Raw genomic sequence first — 22,399 nt, forward strand, 5'->3', positions numbered from 1 at the left:
CAGAGATGGAGTGGAGAGTGTAGTGTAGCGTAGTGTACTCTACTGTTCTCTCCTTTCCCCTCTTCTCTGCATCATCCAGAGCATGAACATTTCTTTAATCACAGCAGAGAAAGCAGAGCGGAGCCGAGTGGAGGACGCCTGTCACACCGCTCCGTCTGCTTGCTTCACAGCCCCCCAACCCCCCCAACCTCCACCCCCCCACCTCAACATCGCCACGCCACACAGCTCCATGTCTCCAGCTCTCCACATATCACTGTTTCTCTGCCTTTTCCCTCCCCCCCTTTCTCTAACTCTATTCTTTTTTTTTCCCTTCTCACCTTTGTTCCCTTTCTCTACCTTTCACCCTGCCCTGTCTCCATCATTCCTTTTGCTTGTCTGTGTCACTGTGTCATTTGTCTCTTTCCCTTCATTGCACCTCCCTCTCCCCCTTTTCTCTTGTTACTCTGGATGGATAGAGACTTTTTGCTTACTAGAGGGAGTGCTGTTCCTGCTGTATTGACCAACCAACAGGAAGGAATCTCAGCCAGAGATGAGCCCGGGATGCTTGTTTTTCTGACTGCCAGTCATGTCAGACTGTCAGACGTGTGTGTGTGCGTGCATGTGTGTGTGTGTGTGTGTGTCTCACACATGGGTTGTTGTCATCACAGACAGAGGGGTTGTTGTGACATGTCACCCAGCTTTGCCACACTTGAGGACAAAACCGTCTCATTAGGTCCACACTTACCAAATATGGCTTCTGAATATGGATTCAACTGTTTTATTTTAATTGGTGGTGAAAGAATAGTTAATTGCACAACTCATGACATGAACCTCTGTTATTCAGCAGGTGGTAGGATGTTTTGATATAGATATAGGAATAGGTATAGGAAGTTTGTAAGAAGATACTGCTGTCTATAGCGACTACAAGGAAGGATTTTCACTCCTGGGCTAGGTAGCATGACCAAGGACACTCTGAATGTGACAAGTGTCACCAACATGTCATGTGCTTTTTATTTACCTCTGTATGACATGTCCTTTTTTCTCCCACAGCAACTGAACCACCCCAATGTGATAAAGTACCATGCATCTTTTATTGAGGACAATGAGCTAAACATAGTCCTGGAGTTAGCAGATGCTGGGGACCTCTCACGTATGATCAAGGTAAGGAATTCAGCACAACAGCTGCCCTGCTAGCTCACACTGTTGTCAGGCAGCAGAAAGAGCAGTGGATTTGTGTGTGTGGTTATGAAAAACTTTGACTAACACTCAACCCAAAGAGGCTTTAAGGACACTGATAAAAATATACAGTAATTTAGCTCATCAGATTTCATTCTATTATGAGGGGAAATTCTGGGGCCAACTTTGATAATGGTTACCTTGGTTTTATAGATTGTATGTGCGTTTGTAAAAAATCTAAAACTTTGAGCATTAATGAAAGTGCAGTAGATATTAACAAGTCCCTGATTATTATTGTGGAAATGAATTTGTTTGTGATTTATGCAAATGTAGTACTTCCTTATTTACCATGTTTTAACAGTACTTCACTTTAATAGTGAACATGTCCACACCCAGACAGCAATCAGAGATTTAGTGATCACAAAAACAATATCTCACAAAAATGACAGCAAGTCCAGCATCCTATCTCGCATGTAATAATAATGCTAATATGGAAGCAACAAGCTGCTGACGTGGTCCTTTTCAACTGAAAGAATGGTGGCAGGGGGTCTGTGGTTTGTGGTTGTTACGGGATTTTGACTACCTGGACACTGAGTCAGTCTGAATCATCCATTCCACAATGAAACCAAAAACCAACTAATATAAGGCCTCCTGCAACCTTCTTTAATCCCAATAGTCTGTGGTGCGTGCCTCGACTGTGAAAGGGAAGTTGTTAAAAATCTAACTATGATTAATTGTCATAAAGCTCCAGCCTGTGTGTGTGTGTGTGTGTGTGTGTGTGTGCGCGAGTGCGTGTGTGTGCCTGTGTGTGAACAAAGACTGAGGATAACTTATCTGGCTTTAATCTTAAATTGTCTTCATATCTTTTACATATTCCGTCTTGAGGTGTTATTTGTGGTAACATTTTAATGAAAGATTTGGGAAAACCTGAGGTTTCAATAGTTTTTCTTCCCATATGTATATTATACCATACGTATCTCCAAATACTGGCCACATGTCTGAAAAACAAATGTGCCCAGCAATTCATCTTGGCTACATCTTCCTCGGAAAAGAGATGTAGTAATTTCTGTGGTTCTAACCAGTAAAAAAAATTCTAACTCAATGTTGATTATAACTACTTAACTACTTAATAAGCTGATATATAATGGAGTAAAACACATAATGTGTAGCTTTGAACCTCATAGGTGTGTCAAGTTGACCTCAGTCTATTAGCTTTTCAGTGCAGAGATGTTGTTGAAATTGGAGGAGAAGCAGGAACAGGGCTGGTAGAGAATACATCCCAGGCTCACCCTGTTATTCGTTTTTTGAGTTAGACCAAATCCCGAGTTATTATAAAAACCTGCCAGTATAGCAAATTAGTGGTGTGCATGTAAAAAGCCTGGTCTTCTCCCATGCATAAATGATACCGCAGTGCTGTATCGGCACAGCTCGACAAGCTGTTTGCAGTCATACTCAGCAGCTCCACATTCGCATAGTTCAACACAGCAAATTAGGAGAGGCGAGGATTAGCGGTACAAGAGAGTGAACATGGCAGGCTCGGCACACACACATACACACACTGCTATATATCCTGTACAGACACACACACTTACACACACTGAATACATACGTATGCCATACTGTGTAAGCAAAGAATGTGCAGGCACAAGCATGTTCATAGATGCACTTTACAAAGATGTAACATGGTAGCCTGAAGAGGTAAGATAAAAAAATCACAGGGCATCACTGCTACTTTAGCTAAGCTACCAAGGATGCTGGGAGCATTCAGACTGTGTCCTCTCCTTATGGCTGCTGAGAACACACACTCACACATACACGTATGTACACGCCTCTCCTCCTTACCATTGGTCTCCCGCACAGTTTTAAATGATTTGTTTTTCTAATGTAACAGTGGCAGTCCAGAGGTGCATGCCAGGGCTTAGCCCCCACTTCTCCCACTGTAATGTGAAGTAAACACATTCGTACAGTGTTCCATATGTAAAACAGAACGCCCCTCAATGCATGAATTTAACATTTTTTATTCTTTTTGATTTTTCCTCTTCCATGCAGCTCTCTCCTCCTTTCTCTCTTTCTCCCTCATTCTCTATTACTCTCTCTCTCTGACCATCTCAGAATTCAAATGAAATCAAATGGTCCTTGATTTGCATGCACTTACAGAATATTGCATGTGCAGTGTTTGCTGTTAAAGGCATGGAGAAGAGGGTGGTGGTGGTGGTGGTGGTGGTGTTGGTGGGCGTCTATGTGCTCCCCCATTGACATCAAACAGTCCTCTGATATGGAAATGGGAGGGCAAGGGAAGAATGGCTCCTCACTGACGCTTTGTTTGGATGTAGGCCAAGGTCTATCCCTCCCTCTCTCCCTCCCTCCATCTATCTCTATCTCTCCTTCTCACATACCTTTCTTCATTTTCTGTATCTCTTACCGTCAATCTTTCCTTTACTTCATTCCGTTTCTCCACTATTTGCTCTCATTTCATCCATCTCCCTCTCTGTCTTTGTTTTTTCTCGTTCTTTTTCCCTTGTTCTTTCTCATGTTATTTAGTAGGCTCACGGGCCCGAATTTGTAACAGTTCTATTCTTTCTCCTCCTTGACCCCTGACCTCACTGGAGGCGACAGGTTATTCTGTTTTTATGGCAGATAAACCTACAGCTTCTACTACTATACACCCAGCCTTAATGTAGTGCAGTAAATATTGCAGCCTCATTAAGAGAACACCCTGGAGAGAGGTAGGATAGGTTGGAACAGTAAGAGTAGAAAGGAGATTCCACACAAGGACTCTGCATATCTTCCAGCGCACACAATCACACAAACAATTTCTCAAAATTATAGTTGTAGCAACAGTAGTTGTGGTGCTACAAATCTTGAAAATATACACATATATACACAGTTACCCTGTAGTATACCATCAATAATATATAAATGAAATTATTGTCAGGGAAGTCATTTACGAGATTAATATTGGATCACTCGTTGATTTCATAGGATTGATTTATATTGCTACCTTGCTGTTGATGCCCTAGAAATGTTCACTTATTGTACTGTTGGTCCTATTAAGTTTTTCTAGGTAGGAGTCTTTGCTAAATGCTGTAGGACTCTCATCCAAGCTGGCCAGATTCCAGGCTTTTCTTTCCTGCAAAATGGACCCACAAGGACATTCCATAAAATTCTCCTGGTAGCCATATTTCTTACATCTTCTTAGTCTTCCACACTGCTGTTTGAGGAGGAGTTCCTATCATCAGTTGTTGATTTTAGTCACAGTGGATCAATAAGCCATTATGTCTAAGCTGAAGCTCTGTCATCACTGTGGCTTTTCTGGAGAGGGACCAGGGTCTTGATGATCCGGAACAACTCACTCAGCCCTCCAAAATAAATAAATAAGTAAACTGAAAAACAACTGGAACCACTGTGCCACTGAAAGCTGTACTTAACAAAAGAGCTGTGTGCCAGATGGGAGAGTTTTGGAAGGTACCACAAATTTCTTCTCTCTGTTCCTCTGAGTGCATGTGCTTTTCATTGTAGGCCATAGAGAAAATGAGATGGAGCTTGGTTAGGCAAGGGACCGACCAAGAGGAGAGTGGTCTGGATTGCATTAAGAGTGGAGTCACAGAGCTAGGGACCGAAGCCGGGGATAGATGCTGTATAAACACACGCAGACATAATCACTTTGCTACCATCTTAAAATTGTATTCCGTGCCACACAAGACCTTTTCCCATCCCTATTAAAATATTTTATGTGTTCCTCCTTTCAGGTATGCTGATGTTACTTTGATTTTTTGTGTGTGTTCCTGTGTGCGTGTGTGCGTGCTTGCATTTACTTTACAGCACTTTAAGAAGCAGAGGAGGCTTATCCCAGAGAGAACAGTGTGGAAGTACTTTGTCCAACTCTGCAGTGCGCTCGAACATATGCACTCCCGGAGAGTCATGCACAGAGGTAGTGTTAATGCACACACACACGTATTCATGCATAGGTGTAATTGGCTTGTTTTTGGAAGTATAAGAAACTGTAGATATAGAATAGATAGAATATAGAATCTCTTAAATCTGGACCAGGCTGATTTTACAAATTGAGCCACCATGAATGTTTAGAAATTTTTTTTTTTAAAGAACTAATGGATGATACACACAAGTTGGAGAGACTTGTACTAATGCTGCAACTGCTCACATCTGGTCTCAGCTCCCATGAATGTTGTAATAGTAACAAGAAAAGCACTGGTATAAAACCAGTGTTTACTTTTCTAGAAAACAAAGTTTGAGCAAACCACATAGATACAGTATGAGCAATGTCCAATTATTGACTCTTAAATTATCGCCTGAAAATACACTGAAATAAAAAAAAATCATTGAACAGTAAACCAACACGAGGGTGGTAAGAATTTTCCTGCCACTTGTCTGGGACTGGTCCTATTGTCTAGTGGGTGTTAGGCCAGGAGACCTAGGACATCACAGAGGAAATGAGATGTGTTCCTGAATGCATTGTTGTACAACAGTAAGAAAACCTTGGCAAAGACTGAGGGGAACAAGCTGGTGTGATGGATTATCTGTCTCGCACAATTTAACTTCTCTGCGTGTTAATTTTTAATAGCATAAGAAATTGAACTGAAACTAGTGGATGTCTGTGAAGTGGGAAATGAATCTTAAGAAGTTGCAGTACATTTTTTGGTGTTATTTTAAGATTATACACAACTCCTACTTAACGGAGTAAACCATGCTATGTAAGGTCCTCTAACAGAACAGTAAGTCAGTATTTCACTGTGGATTTTCTTTAGTGTGAATGACCCTGCTGCATATGACAGAAGGCTTAAGTGCAGGTGTTAAACAACACATAGACCAGAGAACACAGTGTTTATGGCCCCACATGCTTTCAATAGGGCCTAGTCAAATCAAGTCCTGGATTCATGTACGTAGGCTGCTGCACTCACACACACATCTACAGGTGATGTACTTCCGTTGGACTGACTCTGATTAAGGCACAGGGACACTAATGAACCCTGAGCTCTGAGTTTTAACGACCACTTAACAGAGACCGCCAATTCAAAAGCCGCTCACAATTATACGGGAGCAGTAAATTTCAAAGGCTGATGCGGGTCACATTAACGTTACTTACTTACCAGAAAAAGCCACAGAAATGGTTTTCTAATACCCACATTAACTGAAATTTCAATAACAGACATTAAGGTTTTAGTGCTGACACATTTTCTGGGGAGACAGGAGGTTTTTATCATCATAGATTCCAACCACAGGTGTTGCTTCTAAAATTCTGTCACTTCATATTAGCTATTTAACCATTAGCTATTTAAAAAGTAACTCTGAATTAAATTCATCCAGTTTATAGATACACTCTCATCTCTTTTTCACTTTTCTGCCTCCTCTCCACACTTTTCCATGTCCAGATATCAAGCCAGCCAATGTATTCATCACAGCCACAGGAGTAGTGAAACTAGGTGACTTGGGACTGGGACGATTCTTCAGCTCCAAAACAACTGCCGCTCATTCGCTAGGTAATTTACAAGTCTACACACACACACACACACACACACACACACACACACACACACACACACACACACACACACACACACACACACACACACACACACACACACACACACACACACACACACACACACACACACACACACACTGGCCCCAAGTAATCACCCAATGTTGGATGTGTTTCATTAGGCATGTTGAGCCCAGAGCCATGTGTCATGTAGTCCTGCTGCCTGGCTATACCCAGCCTCTTCATAGGCCACTTAGCCACTTCCTGTTGCCTTGACCTTTAACCCTAACACAGATGAAAACTGGGCAGAGGCGGTCCAAACACAGCTCTGATTGTGACTGTGCCATAAAACAAGCCAGCCAACTTTACAATCAGGGTCATTGTTGGCATTGATGGGTGTGTTTGTCACTTGTAGGAAATAAAGTCATATAACACTCTTTTTTTCATTCAAAATGGTGAGAATTGTATCCCAGAATTGCCACAATAATTAAGATTGACAAAAGATTAACTTAAGTCTGCACAAACTGACAAACTAAATGGAACCACATGTTTAAATGCATGTGTTTAATGACTATGGGAATTACAGTGTAAATCTTTAGGACTCAAGCTTGCAACTTTGACAACAGAGTGAAACACTTAAATAATTCTTGATTTTGAAAGGAATAGACATAAACCTTTCTACCACTTGAAGCTTTGTCTTGTCAGTGAAAACCTGTAGCTTATGTCACTTTACAGGAGGCATTGGGTTTAACACAAATACATACACTCATATACACACGTCTACCTCACTTCAAAGGTGTCGTAGTGTTTAAAACACAAGCTCACCTCTTAACAAATTTGTTAACAGTCTGTTCCTACCAGCCTTTCCCACTGTGCTGTATTTCCTGCACCTTTCTGTCGATTAACACAACATTGCATATGCTGCAAAGTCAAGAAAGAGTCAGAGCATAATAGATATCTTGTTATGCACTGGAAGTGAGAAATAAATTAAACAAAAAAAACAAACAAACCCTAAAATCTTTCCAGAAATAATCAAATATTTGGTATCAGAAAATGTGTTCTTCCCTGTGTATGACATGATTTACTGCTCAAGCCATTAAATTAAAACATTGTTCAAGGTGTAATTTTAAGCCACCATCACTGAGTACCTGTAAACTCTGACAGAAACAAGTGTAAAAATATTCTGCTCAAGGTAAACCAAGACAGCGCAAATTGTCCAGTGTCTTGAAGGAGTCGTGTAATGGTCATTGGAAGAAAAATCCCAACTTTCTGTTGTTATTTTCCTAATTTCTGTTTTGGTTAAACTGCTTAAGCAACAGCACAAACACAGAATCAAGCAGTGATTTCTTGTAACATGCTGTATATTAAGTATGTTTTAATGACACAGTAAATTTACACAATGATAGAATTGATAGTGTCTTAATTTCACTAATAATACACTAAACAGTTGAATGTCTAGTATTATACAATGAAATGTGGTCACTACAGATCTACGCAAAGGGTGTTCTCCAACATCCGGTCTGCAATTTCAGCTGCTTCATAGATTGGAAAATGTAAAAAAAAAAAAAAAAAGGAATTCTGTAGACAAGTATAAATGCTATCATACTGTCTCCCTTCCCTGTGTGAAGCTGTTATTACCACAAACAGCATGTTATTCTGTATAGCAGCCGCCCAGCCTTTCAGAAAGTGTGAATCACATGATCAGGTCAACAGAAGCTCTATCAACTAAGCAGCCTGCAGTGCCAGCAGAGCAGGGTGAAAGCGTCTGTGATTGCTCATTAAACGTTGAGTCCACAGCACCCTCTTTAGGCTGACAGAGGATAGACAGCCCCGCAAGCAGAGGGGTCAACTGGAATACTCAATCAAAACTGCTTAGTTAATCTACACAGGTTAATATTTCTTGCAGCGCAGAGTGAATACTTGTCACGTGTATTTTCTTTTTACGTAGATGCATTTGATTTAGAACAGTTACATTCACCATGAGATCATAAGCATGAAGTGAGTTGAGTATGCATTTGAGGTTTTTTTTTTAAAGATGCATTTTATATGTACTCAAGTCAACACATCACTCAGTCCTTTAAGAATAGTATAACAGTATGAGGATGTCAGTAGAATGTTTTCACTAGATGATCTTTGTACTGTAGAAACTGATGATGTCCCCAGGGTAACATGACCTGTCGACAAGGGATTCAGAGTGCGTCATTCTTCCACCCTCTATCACTGACTTTCGCCTTGACATTTCATGCAGTTTGTTTCAAACAGCAGATCGCCTTTCTTTCTTTGTCACCTCTCCCTCCTTCCTGTTGCTGTTTCTCTATCTTGCATTTCCTCACTTTTCCTTCCCTCTGTCCCTCCCTCTGGTGCCTTGACTTTTAACCAGAGAGAAAGACAAAGGTGAAGGAGAGAGAGAGGGAGAGAAGGTGTGAGAAAACTACAGTTGGAGAAGGGAAGACAGCACACACAGTGTGAGAGTGAAGAGAGAGAGGAGAAAGCAATATGACAGAAAAAGAAAGGAGCATAAGAAATAGAAGAATGGGTGACAAAGAAACAGAAAAAGAAAGGCAGAGTGTGCCAGGTGCGAGAGAAGAGAATGTGACAGAGTGACAGAAAAAAAGAGGAGAAAAAAGAATGTGGAGAGAAAGAAAAAAGTTCGGAGGAGCAGAGAGAATATGACAATGTGACAGAAAAAAATGGAGGAGAAAAAGGAAACCAAGAGTAAGAGAGAGGGATAGAAAGAAAGAATGTGAGGAAGAGCTGTGTGTGTGTGTGTGTGTGTGTGTGTGTGTGCGCGCGTGCGTGTGCGCGCGTGCACATGCACGTGTGTCCAATCGTGTGCCAGCGTGGGTTTGTAATGAGCCGAGCCACCCAGCTGAACAGAAGAACAGGGTGGTGGAGCTGAGATAGAGGTCCAGGCATACAGCCTGTCAGGCTAGGCTTTCAACTCAGCTGCTCAGCAGCCTGCAGTCTCTCTCTCTCTCTCTCTCTCTCACACACACACATACACACACACATACACACACACAAACACACACAAACACACACACACACAGTTTTTTTGTCTGTTACACATTTTGCACACACTAAGAGACACACAGACTCTTTGTCTCCTATACAGATGTAAGTTGAGCCACACATGCACATCCATATGGGCCTGAATGCATGCACACGCACATACATGTGGATTAGCAACATACATGTATACCTACAGACACACAGACACTCTCAATGTCACATATAGATACATGCTCTGGGACATAAGATAAAAATACCCACAAGCATGCAAACGACACCCACTACACACTGTCTGCTTTCCAGTGCCGAGGATGGGTATGCAGGGTTATGGCAAGAGTTGGATTAAAGAGAAAAAGAACAAAAGAACGGTAGTAAGAGGAAAGCTTATGCAGTCATTAGAGGGATGAGAAACTAGCCAATTGGCAGTAATAAGTAGAATAATATACCTGCAATTAACACGTGTAATGAGAAAGGTGTTAACGATGAGTACCGGGGGAAAGGGAGGAAAAGGAAAAGAGAGGAGGTGAGTGAACAAGATGGAAACAGAAAGATCTCAGAGATGCTGATGTGGGAAATAACGATGACTGGTTATCTTATAAAGGCAAGCGAGTTGTGAAAGAAAGAGGGGTAGGCAGAGAGCCAAATAGGGGGTGAGGGCTCAGCAGGACATATAGAAAACCAAGCGAAACATACTGGGAATATAAGGGAATACGGAGAATGCCCTCTAACTATGAGATCATGTTTATTCTGGCTGTGCTCCTACCTAGATGTTTACGTCTTTTTTCTTTGTTAAAACACGATAGAGTGGGCTCCAAACCCCTACCCTGGTTCTGAATGAGAAATTCAATGATTATCTTTGAGATTCCATCAGAATCTCATGCCCTGTTAAAAACACAGAAACGTAAAACTGTTAATAGCACAGATTAGAGAAGGCTTACGCCATTAATGGGTACTCTCCAAGAAATCCGTCATTGTGTTTAAATGGTCTGTTTAAAGCCGTAGGGTTAACAGAAATTGCGGCAATCAAATCAGTAAAGGTAGTGAAAAAGACACAGGTTTTGGTTCATTTTATGGTACATTCAACAGGGCTTAGAAGAGGGTGGTTCTTTATGCTGGATAGCATCTCACCTCCTATACAACAGTGCTTACCCTGTTACACAGAGAATAAAGTGTTGTCATAGCCATTCACAATAATGGAAATCAATCCCAACATGACTTTCAATTTATTTGCATGAATAAGTAATGTGCCCTTAATTTAGCATGCTGAAGGAGCCTGAGCTCAGTGCTGCTGCTTTTTTTCTGCAACTATTAGCATAAGAGAGGCTGATTCTTTTTAATCAACTAATAATGAATGTTAGGGGAGCTTGTTCAGACCGCACCATGAGACCTCACAGCTCACACACACACACACACACACACACACACACACACACACACACACACACACACACACACACACACACACACACACACACACACACACACACACAAACCACAGTACCAACCTGATGACCAATTAAAACGGCAATCCCTAGTCCCCTGTTTATTCTTCTACGTGCTCTCTCTTGCTTCTGCTTGTGCAGATGCTGATTATTTTTGGAATGACAGGTAACACTTCATTATACAAAACCGCACATTTAAGATAAAAGCGTGTTTTCTCAACCCAATTAGATGTGCACCAAAATTAAAAGTGCTATCTTTCATTACAGTTCCCATATACTTCAAATCTAATATCCCCCTCTGTAATAGTTTTATTAATTGCAATTACATCAGTTGAGTTTTCTTCGACCTGTTAATGTGCAGAATGGCTCTGGAGAATTTGTGTGTGTGTGTGTGTGTGTGTGTGTGTGTGTGTGTGTGTGTGTGTGTGTGTGTGTGTGTGTGTGTGTGTGTGTGTGTGTGTGTGTGTGTGTGTGTGTGTGTGTGTGTGTGTGTGCGCACTCAGAGTACTCACATGTACATGCATGTACATGTGAGTACTCTGAGTGTGCAGTTATGGCTTTTTCCTTCCATTTTCCTGCAAGCCGACTTCTCTCCTGAATTCTTTCCATCCTGGAGCTGTTCTCACCTACACAGCTCACTCTCACTGTTTATCAGTTACCCTCTATAAAAACTCTTCCTCATTCCTGCACACTGAGCACAGGGGGGAAGACTGTGTTTGAGTTATTTAAAAATGTAAGGTGAGATGTTCAAAGAATTACATTGGATTGAATTTGAAATTTTTCAATTTCCTTTTTTTTTTATTATTATTATTATTATTATTATTGCAGAAGATCTATGGGAAAGTTCCCCTAGTTTTCTCTACCATCTTCTGGTGTCTAATACTATTTAAGATTTCAATGCACGAAAGCAAAATTCGTTGTAATGTTTGATTGGACTGAAAACCTGAGAACTCCTCCATGATGCAGAACTGGACAGCACCTGCTTGAGAGCACTGGGCACGCTGCATTTTAAACAAGAGGTAAATGAGAGTTTTAAGACTTGAAATTCAGGTAATGTCACTTAAACAGTTTAAATGTAAGGGGCTTAATTATTTCTGTGTTTAATATTAATAATCAGCATGGATCCCAAGAAGAATGCAAGAATGCATTATTTTGACATTTAAAGTACAAGCTCTACACAGACTACACACAGTCATATGCAGCGATGCTATTGATGGAGGTGGTGCACTAGTTCAGCAGAGCCTGTGTAGCTGTTGTCTTCAGATTTCAGTAAGCCTTTCACTCACATGTTTGCTAGAGAGGACTTGGAATGAGCAGAGTCTGAGAGCTGCTCAGCACAGGTTAAAGGGCTGGTAAAATTTCCATCCTTTAACCATATGTGATTAATATAAAACCTCTGCTGGATGTGCTTGATGGACTTTTACATGGGAAATCACAATAAACAGAAAGCAAATGAAAAAAAGCAGCCAGTCATATTCAGCTAAGAAAGCAGCAAATCCCCAAAGCTTCCTGCAGTGTGCTATGGATGTGATGTTGAGCTGTGGTTCTTCTTTGTGTCCAGTTGGGTGAAGATCTGATTCTTTGGAGGTCTGCCAGTTCCCGTGGCAGTTTGGGATTCTTGAGTTTCAAAACCAGAACCAGAAACTGACTTTTAAGGCTCCGCCACTGCTCCCTGGGCGTATTCACTGACTACTGTTTCAGATCATTACCAAGCCCCACTAATCAAAACTGATTCATGTATATTTTGTGTGCGCGACTATGTCTGCTGTGCATATGTGTGCAACTTTGTGGTACTGACACAATTGCATGCACTGTATGGGTGTACATGATGATATCTAACCTTATTAAATGCCATCTTACATAGAATTAACAGAGGCAGTCCACTTTTAAGTCTCCCTGTAGTTTTCTTTTCTGTGCTCTTGCTAAAATATGGTGAGTATTGCAACGTCTGAATGTGTCACAGTTTGAGACTGCACCTCCATTCCTCACCTATTCCTCAGTACTGTGTGAGCTGTGTCAGTGATGTTGGTGAACTGGGGGAGCATGGGTTTGCAATGCAAAATGTTAGTACTCACTCTCTCTTTTTGTCCTGTTCTCATTTTCTGCCTCTGTCTATCTCCTTCTGTCCTGGCTCCCTCTCTCCCTGGCCCCCCCCTCCCTCTGTGTTCCAGTGGGTACTCCTTACTACATGTCACCGGAGAGGATACATGAAAACGGATACAACTTCAAATCTGACATCTGGTCGCTAGGATGCCTGCTCTACGAGGTAAACTATGGGAATATGTGCACACACTGTCACCCTGCAGTCGACTGTGGGAGTGACGTGAGAACACAGTGGCTGAGACACACACATAAACAAACAAACCATCCTCAATCTCACATATAATGGAGTATTGTAAAAAAAAATATATATATATACAAATAATTATACTTATACTAGCCACATTGTGATGCTGTATTCACAATCAGTCTCACTACACGTGCAAACTAGAACAATGTCCACTCTTTTAATACAGATAAATAATAACTGTGAATGGTATGTGGTATTTCTTTACCTCTTATCCCTCGTGCTCCTCACTTCTTTCCCTGTGGCTACGCTGAGCTGAAGCCTTAAGACTCTTTGAGTTAAAGTTCTTTGGCCAAGGAACCTGCTAAACGTTGAAAAGCTGGTGAGTGAAGGGAACTGACATGGCCATGTGTTTTAGATAAAGCCACCCAGTGACACTGACTAGTTTGATTAGTCAGGAGCAACACACCACAGGGCTGTAGACCACACTGAGTGGAGACAAGCCCGGGAGGAGCGCGCGGCAGAGGGAACAAAGGAAAGAGTGAGGAGCAGAACAATGATAGACATGAATGATGGCAGTCAATCTGATTTTTCACCTTGCCAACCCTCACGTGCGCCGAATACAAACAGACAGGCACAAATTCAGAGACACACTGTCGGCCAAGGAAACACACACTTCCCTCCCCTCCTCTCTCCGAACTCCCCTGAGTTGCTGATCACTTGGGCTGCATTTCAACGCACCAGTGACTGCACCTTCTCTACAGTGCCTCAGGCATAGAGGTGGAGATAACGCAAGGAAGAAGTTTGAGCTCAGCTTGCAGGTCATGGTTGCTCAGAGACCACAGTCCTTCATGCTAATTAGTTCCCCACAATGCACTACGGTAATGTGCAGCTGTGGTTGGCTGAGAGCGGTGGGGGCTGCAGGTCACATTCTGTTTTTGTACTTTTCATGTGTTGTACGTGTGTGTTTAAACGGAAGATGCTACTTTTACTGTTAATAAAAAACAGATTGTGAGTTATATTGCTCCTGTTGCATAGTTTCTGTAGGTATCATGATTACGTAACCACACAAGCAGTGAAGGGTTTTGTTTGATTAAGGTCATATTGATGTGGTTAATTTTGTTAGGATGAGTTGGGTTTAATTTTCACTGAGTCAGGTTTAGGTATTTTGATTCAGATTTAGTTAAAAACTAATAGTCATATCAATTTCTATATATTTGGACACAGTTTTTACTAATTTACATATTTTATACATCCTTGAGATTTTTTTAAACATCAAAGGTTCGGCTTGGTTGTCATTCAAAATTCTGTCCATGGTGACTTTTTCCAAATTCTTTACATTTTTTTTAAGGAAGTTGTTTAATATAGTACTGCATGTATAGCCTGAGCATTGATTGTTTCACAGTTTCAGTTGGGGTGCAGCACATTGATCGTTTATACCTTTCACCCTTAGGAGAACTGCGAGGGGTCACAGACTAGACTAAACGCTGAGAAAGCAAAATGGGGACAAGTGATGAGGAAAGGGAAGGAGAGGGATGGAGAGCAAAAGTGAAAAGTTAGAGGGAGACCTATCACTCCCTGAGGAGGTCAAAAGACAGGGAATAAAGATATAAGGTGAAAAAGTTTAGGAATCTATATAGGAACAATATAGGTAGCTAGAGAAGGGTAAGGGCATAGGCAGTGCAAGTCTTAAAAGAGAATGAAAAGAAAGAGGAGATAGAAGGTTAGAGAGAGAGAAAGAGCAGAGGGGGAGAAATGGAAGGGGAAAATAACAAATAGAGAGAGCAGGGTTATAGATTGCTGGAGCGAAGAGAAAGATGGGGGGTGTTCATTCAGAGAGAAGTACTGCAGGTACAAGAGCACAGACAGAACTCCAACCATCAGGTCAAGGTGAGCCATGCAAGCAGCCTGTGGAGATAAAGATTTTACAACCTTATTGTTACCAGAGGATTGCTCACCACATCATGCATATTCTCTTTGAAGAACAGACCCTTGCTTTCCAACTTCTTGGTAAGAGGGCTCCACAGTACGTACAGTGTCAGGAAACTTACCTCTTTCTCTCCCAAACTCTCTCCTGCACTCCTCTTTGCTCTGTTCTCCTCCCCTCTGCTATGTTCCTCTCCGTACGCCTTCCTTTCCCTCACTTAACCTTCAGGCATAAGAAATTCACACAGAAACCCACGCCTGATCCCTTTGGTTCTCATTGATTTCGCTCTGGACGTACAGTAGGGGCTGAGGTTTTGTGTGTGTGTGTGTGCGCATCCATAGTTGTGTGTGCTTGTGTCCAAGGGGAGTTTGGTTCCTTATGTGTAAAACTGCTCCATTTGAGAGAGTCTGCATTTTTCATTTTTGTGCCCGGGGGTTGTGTTAGGGTCTGAAGGGTCCATCTGTCAATACCTGGTCATTGTATCAGCGTCTGTCTTCATCTCCCATTCTGTTTGATCCATCTCTCCTCGCGTCCAACCTCATTACATCACCTGACCCTGCCCTGTGCCCCCTCACTCAAAGCCCCTCACCGTAAACAGGGATGCTGTACTCATCAGGGTCTCCTATGGTGACCTGGAAAGTAATGAAGGAGTCACATGCTAGTCAATGAGATTGCTGTCTCCTAGTGCTCTCTCCCTCTGCTCACAGTCAAAGCCACTTCATATTTGCATGAGTAATTCTCACGCACTTGCTCACCGGGCTCTGTGCATTTTACACACACACTCTTGGTCTCCCGCTTGTACAGATGTGTTGTGGTTGTATAAAGGTTAGCAGAGGAGGAGAATATATTGAAAAAACTTTACAGGAATGTGTCTCCTTCCTGTATGGAGCTCAGCCATCCATACCTCTGACTGTGCCCATGTCTCATGCTTCCTGCCTCATTCCTGTCCCTCCCCTCTTGTTTTGCTGTTGGTTTTATGAGGCCCAACAATGCTGGGTTCTCAGCAGCTGGTGTTTGCATGCCATGAGCTGCTCCTGTGGCTAGCTAAAAGTGCGTGTTTTGCAAACAGAGACTGGGTAACCTTAAATATTTTTTCCTTTTTTTGACACATTAACACACGTTCTTCGTATCAATTCCGGTGCCCGACAGTATCTCAGACCCTTTTACATTTCTATACATTTGTTGATCCCAAACCTGTTTTACTTACCCATGCTCTCCTTCTTGCTCTAAAGAAACTCTTATTTTCTCCTTAAAGCATAAAGCAAACTTTCATCTCAGTTGAACCAAAAAGTTGTGTCAAAAGTTGGTAGACTATTTAAAGGTATAGTTTTATATTTTGGAAAAGACACCTATTTGACCTCTTGTGGAGAGTTAAATGAGACGACCAAAACTACTCTAATGTCTGTCCATTAAATATGAAGCTAATAACCTGCTGTAAAACCACAAGTTATCATTTTTACACGAGACAAACTAGATAAAATGTTATAATTAGTGAACTTTAGAGGGGCAGGTAGGCAGACTTTGTTACCTTTGGACAGAGCCAGGCTGAAACTGTTTACCAAGTCTAAGCTAAACTGGTAGAAGCCTGATTTTTAACTAACAGATAGACAGGCATCAATCTTTCAGTCATTTAACCCATAAGCATTTTTACCAACATGTTAAATTTCTTCTTTAGATTTCACAATTCAAATACCAACACTGAGTTTAGATGGGGACATTAAAACACACTTTTTATCAGTTTTCCTCAAAAGTTCAGCTCCCTGGAATAATCTGGCTCTTTTAGCTCATGTGTCTGTTTTTCTTCTTCTTGTCTTTTCTTCCGTCCTTCTTCCCTTTTTAGTGTGTTGAAGTAGAGGAGTGATGACTCCACTGGGTGTAGGTATATTTTTAATGACTGTCCCTACCCTGTGACTTATTGCCTTGATTAATATATCATCATAAAGCCACCATAAAGGACCAGTGAGAACATAAAAAAGTCATGCTTTCCACACTTTTACAGTAATGTGTGTGTATGTGTCTGTGTGTGTGTGTGAGAGAGAGATAGAGAGAGAGAGAGAGAGAGAGTGTGAGAGAAAGGAAGAGAGAGCAAGAGAGAAAATGTACAAAATATACATGTGTTTTCCATGTGTGTATTAACATTTAGGTGTTTATTTTGATGTGGCATATGCCTATAATTGTATGTGTGTTTATAAATGAGTAAGTGAGAACTTGTGAGAAGCCCTTTGGTCCCAGGCTGCAGGGCTCTAGGGATAAAGGGGGGGATAGAGGGAGAAGACGAGAGTCTCTCGCAGCTCTTTTTAATTGGTGCACAGGGAGAGAAACTGGAGAGAGAGCTGGATCAGTGTTAATTAAACTAGAAGACCTCATCCAGACATTTTACACGGACAGAGATGCTGGCTTTACATGCCTGGGCTGAGGAGGGCACAACCTGGCCAGCTGAAGATGAGCTTAGGAACAAAGGAGGGTGTGTGTGTGTGTTTGTGTGTGCGCGCCTGTGTGTGTTTGTGTGTGTGTGCGTGCGCGCGTGCGTTTGAGAATGTGTGCGTGTTCTGCCACCAGCAGCTCACACCCCTCAGACAGACAGCAGGCATGCGTGTGCATTGTATGTCTTTCGAATATCAATGAACCATACACACACAGACACACACAGAGTCTCACATTCACACACCAGGGACTCAGAGGTCAGAGAGTGAGTCAATCATCTAACCCACTGCGACGACACAGTCTGAAAAAAGGAGTAAGTGTGTGTGTGTGTGTGTGTGGGCATGCCTCTTTATACTTGTATGTGTGTGTATATATATGTGTGTGTGTGTGTGTGAGAGAGAGAGCGCAGGGGGCCGGCAGCTGTCAGGGGCTAGGAGCAGCAGGCACTAATGAAGCAGATGAATAGTGCAAAAACTCCCAAATACAAACAGGACAGTTGACATTTTTCATCTGTCAAAAGCAGAAGATGCATGAAAATACGATGGGGTCTTGTTTAACCCTTTGCCTCCTGGTGTCTGTAGCTGGCTGGTTTTCTTCTTTATCTGTCTGTTTCTGTCTCCCCCTCTTTTTCTTTTACTTAGTGAGAAATTTATTTTATTCAGAAGCACTATCTAGCCTTTACACACAGCCCTGCAAACATGAACACTACCTCCCATGCAGTTGTAAAAGGTGTGTGTACATTTGTTATAAAGCAGTTAAGTATGTTTTTCCACATCGTCCTTTCTGCAACATTGAAGTAAACTTTTACAATGAGTCGTTTTTTTTTTTGCAGACATGGGCACTCCGAACTGACTCATTCCCTTTTGAAAGAAAGCCAACAAGGTCTGAGTCTGAGTTTGTTTTCCCTCTCTGAGTCCACCTGGCACTGCTGTCTGGGTTTTACATTTTTAGAACTCTAAGTGTGGTTCTTGGAAAGTGATTAGTCTCCGAAATGAAGTGCAAGATGTCCGTTGACCTTAGTGGTAAATGTGAACGACGTGAAGTTTTTGGTCTCACTGCACTAATGATGTATTGATAGGCTGCAGTAAATTGGCCAATTAGCTGTTGATTTAATTGCTGGAGGTTTAGACAGTTAAGTTCAAATTCTATTTGTTATTTTAATATTCCTGCAGCTGTTGTTATCTTCGATTAATGAAGGTCAAGCTTTTACTGGGGGACCAGGAAACGTCCAATTGTTTATTCCACGTTATTGTTATCAGGAACATGTTGGTAGTATATCAAAACTATGGATTCATTTTAAGTTTATTTTAGTTTTAAGTTTTCTGTACCCTGAGTTTTTTGCTTGAAGTTGTCTCTGAAACACTGGCGCTGTCCCTCTGGAGATACCATATTTGTTAATTCAAATTTTTGAAGGATGTACCATTACTGCATACATGTACATGTACCCATGCCTCTGTGTCTGTTTTTGTCTCTTAATCACTGTACGATCAAATGTGAAATCTTAGGTTAAAGATATGAGGCTTCGTTACTAATGGAAGTGCATCATTGCTGACACACACAGGAATAGACATTTCCACAGACATCTCATCACTGTCAACCACCTGCTGTGCCAGTCGCAGTAGTAATCGTTGGAGCAGAGGGAGAAGGGCGTCCAAGGAGAAAGAGAGAGAGGGAGATCCTCTTTATGTACTATTCACATGCATTTTGTTAGGATATATGGTGTTAATTAGAGTGAGTGATTAAGGGAGCAGTTGAGTGAGAAATAGTGAATTATGTCCAGGAGAGAGAGAGAGAGAGAGAGCGTCCACTGAAATTCTACTGTCGTCATCGCGACTTCCCACTGGAAGCTGTGACAGAGACTCTGAAAAGCTGCCTGATAGGAAACAAAAACTTTTCTGTCTCTGCACCGTCAATGTTTGACTCATTTTTCAGTGAAGACTAAAATGAAGAAGCCTCTTACAAATTGGTGCTGTGCTTGGTATTTCTTGGGCAATGTCAATGGGTTACTCTCATAGCTACAGGCAACAAAGTGAGAAATTCCCCACTTAGCAAAATTTTGTTTTTGTGGTCGTAGCACTAGTAGTAGTGGCTCTTATGACTTTACAAGTGAGCTAATGAATAGTAACTGACCAATAACATTGTTCTATTATTCTGCGGGCAGTATCCTTAAACAGTCCAATGAGTTTGTTTCTGTAACTTACAAACTCTCAAAGAACAATCAGAAATCAGCGTTCTGCACCTATTTCCCTTACGGTTGTATTTACACAGAAATTTGTCTTTATGGTGCCTGATATGGAGGCACATTCACACTGACCTGCTGTATTCTTTATGGAATGATTCCAATTGGATTCATATGTGGAGATGTTCTCATCTACTTTCACACTACCAATTAACAGGCTGTCAGACACATACTGTCCATTGTCCAATAATAAAGCAGGGACAACAAAAAAAAAGATGATGTTCAACAAAATTTCTTCAGCTTACGATGATAAACTTGTGATGTTGTTTTCTTTATTTTGTCTTTTTATAACAGTGCATGCTCCTTAGTCCAATTTGCCACAATTCCCTTGTCAATCAACACACCCAAAGTTTACAGTCATGGGGATCACATTTAAGTTGGAAATGTCGCACAGTACTGACATCTCCAAACAGCTCATCATCATCAGCACTAACAGTTATTCTATCTATGCTTATTTATCATTAGTTATGCCATTTGGCCCAACACGTAAGCCTAACATAAGCCTAATATTTTTGAAAGAAAAGTTGAATATGCTGGCTGTGCAAGTCTGATGTTGGCTTCACCTTGCACACACACATTTTAACAACAGGAACTGAGTCAGTCACTAAGCCTGGCAAAAATGGCATGGTATGTTTTCTACTCTCAGAAAGGCAGGAGGGATTCTTCACCTCTTTCCTCTCACCAGCAAAAGTCTCCTTTTCCTTACCACTCTGCCTTACCATTCCCCTTTTCCCTCCCCCTGCTTCGCCTGCTTACATTAGTTTTGGAGGGGATACAGTTTTCTCGCTACTCCAGCAAACAGATAAATTCTCTCCCATCGCATCCCTACACCCCTCTTCTCTCATACTTTACCTTTCTCAGATCTTTGTTTCCTCTCATTTTCATCTAAGACATCTAAGTTTTCGAAGCAGCGCAACAGAAGGGGCTAGCAAACTAGAGGAGTACACATAAGGGAAGCTTTTATGGATTTTTCTGTTTTGGTTCACTTGAATTTCAGACCATTGCTCATTCCACTACAAAAAAAACATACATGACTGTGTACTGATTTAATATGTACACACAAATTTACACATATTGATTTGTTGTCTTGCTTTATCTGTCTCTCACACCCAATCCATTTTTAATCATATAGCTCGATAACAGTAAACTGCGAAGGATCTAAGTTTATCATACTGTAGTGTTTCTTGTGTAGCACCTGTTGAGAATTTGAATGTGTTTCAAGTTTTTACCTTGCCCTCTCATACACTGTCCTCTTGTCTTTTCCCTATTTCTCTTTCCATTTCATCTCCCTCTTTCCTCATATCTTTATATTTCAGATGGCAGCCCTACAGAGCCCATTCTACGGGGATAAGATGAACCTTTACTCCCTTTGTAAGAAGATAGAACAGTGTGACTACCCCCCTCTTCCTTCAGATCACTACTCAGAGGAGGTGAGTATTATCTCAGCTGCCTTTTACTGCTATGGCACAAAGTAGACTTGGTCCTGCTCAGTGTTTTAAAAGGGCTCATGATAGTCTCTACTCCTTTACGCCTTTAAAAGAAATGGTAAAAATATTTCACATTTTTGAAGTGCTGTACTATTTCAAGCAGCAGTGGCCAGTCTCTCTTTTTCTGTGCCAGTTCACTGATTTTTATTTGTTCTGACTATTAAAGTTATTTTTTTTTATATGTAAATGTAATCCACCCAACTGTCTGAGCTATGATATTACTCTGTGATCAAAAGACCGGCTATGATTTTAACCAAAAATTAAATGCACATATCAAAAGCATCTGGCCATGCTGCAGAGTGGGGTGAAGCTAAATGGGCGGGAGTGTCATGTTTCCCTAACTAAATGTTAAATCATCTGCTGTAATTCTGCGTGGACTTATCCATGCACAAAAATGTAATGTAGTCAGGCTGTGGTTAAAAATTGCATTATTGCTGATTGCTGGTGACGTGTATGAATGTGCATGGCTTTGTGTTGCATGCCCTCTTTGTGTGGGTGGCATTTTTTTATTTATTTTTTTAACATTTCTGCCTTTTTTTCTTAAATGTATTAAGTCAAGTGTACACACGCAAAAACTCTGACTCATAGGCACACATGCACATAAAAGGCAGGTATTGGATTCATTTAACACTGTCACTGTGATGTGCACTGTAAAGCTTTGTGAGTTACTGCATTTGCTAACTTGTAGTTACCACAAAGTTTCCCTGCACAACGTTAAAAGGCGGAAGTCATCCCCTCATATCTCATGTGTTTAAAGAACCATGCCAGTTGACATGGACCAACAAATATTTTCATGACTGATTAATCTTTTTACTACTTTTTTGATTAATGGATTCGTTTTTAAATCTATCAAATTTCAGATTATTGAGGGAAAATGCTCATTCCACTGCTTCATCTTCAAATATTTATATCAGCTCAACCTCACA

The 22,399-nt window shown here is 41.3% G+C and overlaps 1 protein-coding gene across 5 annotated transcripts in view; it reads left to right on the forward strand.

Moving 5' to 3' along the window:
• Positions 1-22,399, forward strand: part of nek7 (NIMA-related kinase 7) — a 72,768-nt gene that overhangs the window by 30,412 nt on the left and 19,957 nt on the right. For all 5 annotated transcript variants that reach the window (XR_011692067.1, XR_011692066.1, XM_071486116.1 and 2 more), the window contains exons 5-9: positions 1,030-1,140; positions 4,978-5,086; positions 6,546-6,653; positions 13,281-13,375; positions 21,303-21,416. Coding sequence is in view for 3 of the 5 variants with exons in the window: in XM_071486116.1 (XP_071342217.1) it covers positions 1,030-1,140; positions 4,978-5,086; positions 6,546-6,653; positions 13,281-13,375; positions 21,303-21,416 (537 nt within the window). In the remaining 2 variants the exon portion in view is untranslated. The remainder of the gene's footprint in view (positions 1-1,029; positions 1,141-4,977; positions 5,087-6,545; positions 6,654-13,280; positions 13,376-21,302; positions 21,417-22,399) is intronic.

This window comes from Trachinotus anak, unplaced genomic scaffold (genome assembly GCF_046630095.1).
Source record: "Trachinotus anak isolate AG129_WGS33_773 ecotype Australia unplaced genomic scaffold, CSIRO_AGI_Tana_v1 ptg000010l, whole genome shotgun sequence".
Taxonomy (NCBI): Eukaryota; Metazoa; Chordata; class Actinopteri; order Carangiformes; family Carangidae; genus Trachinotus; species Trachinotus anak.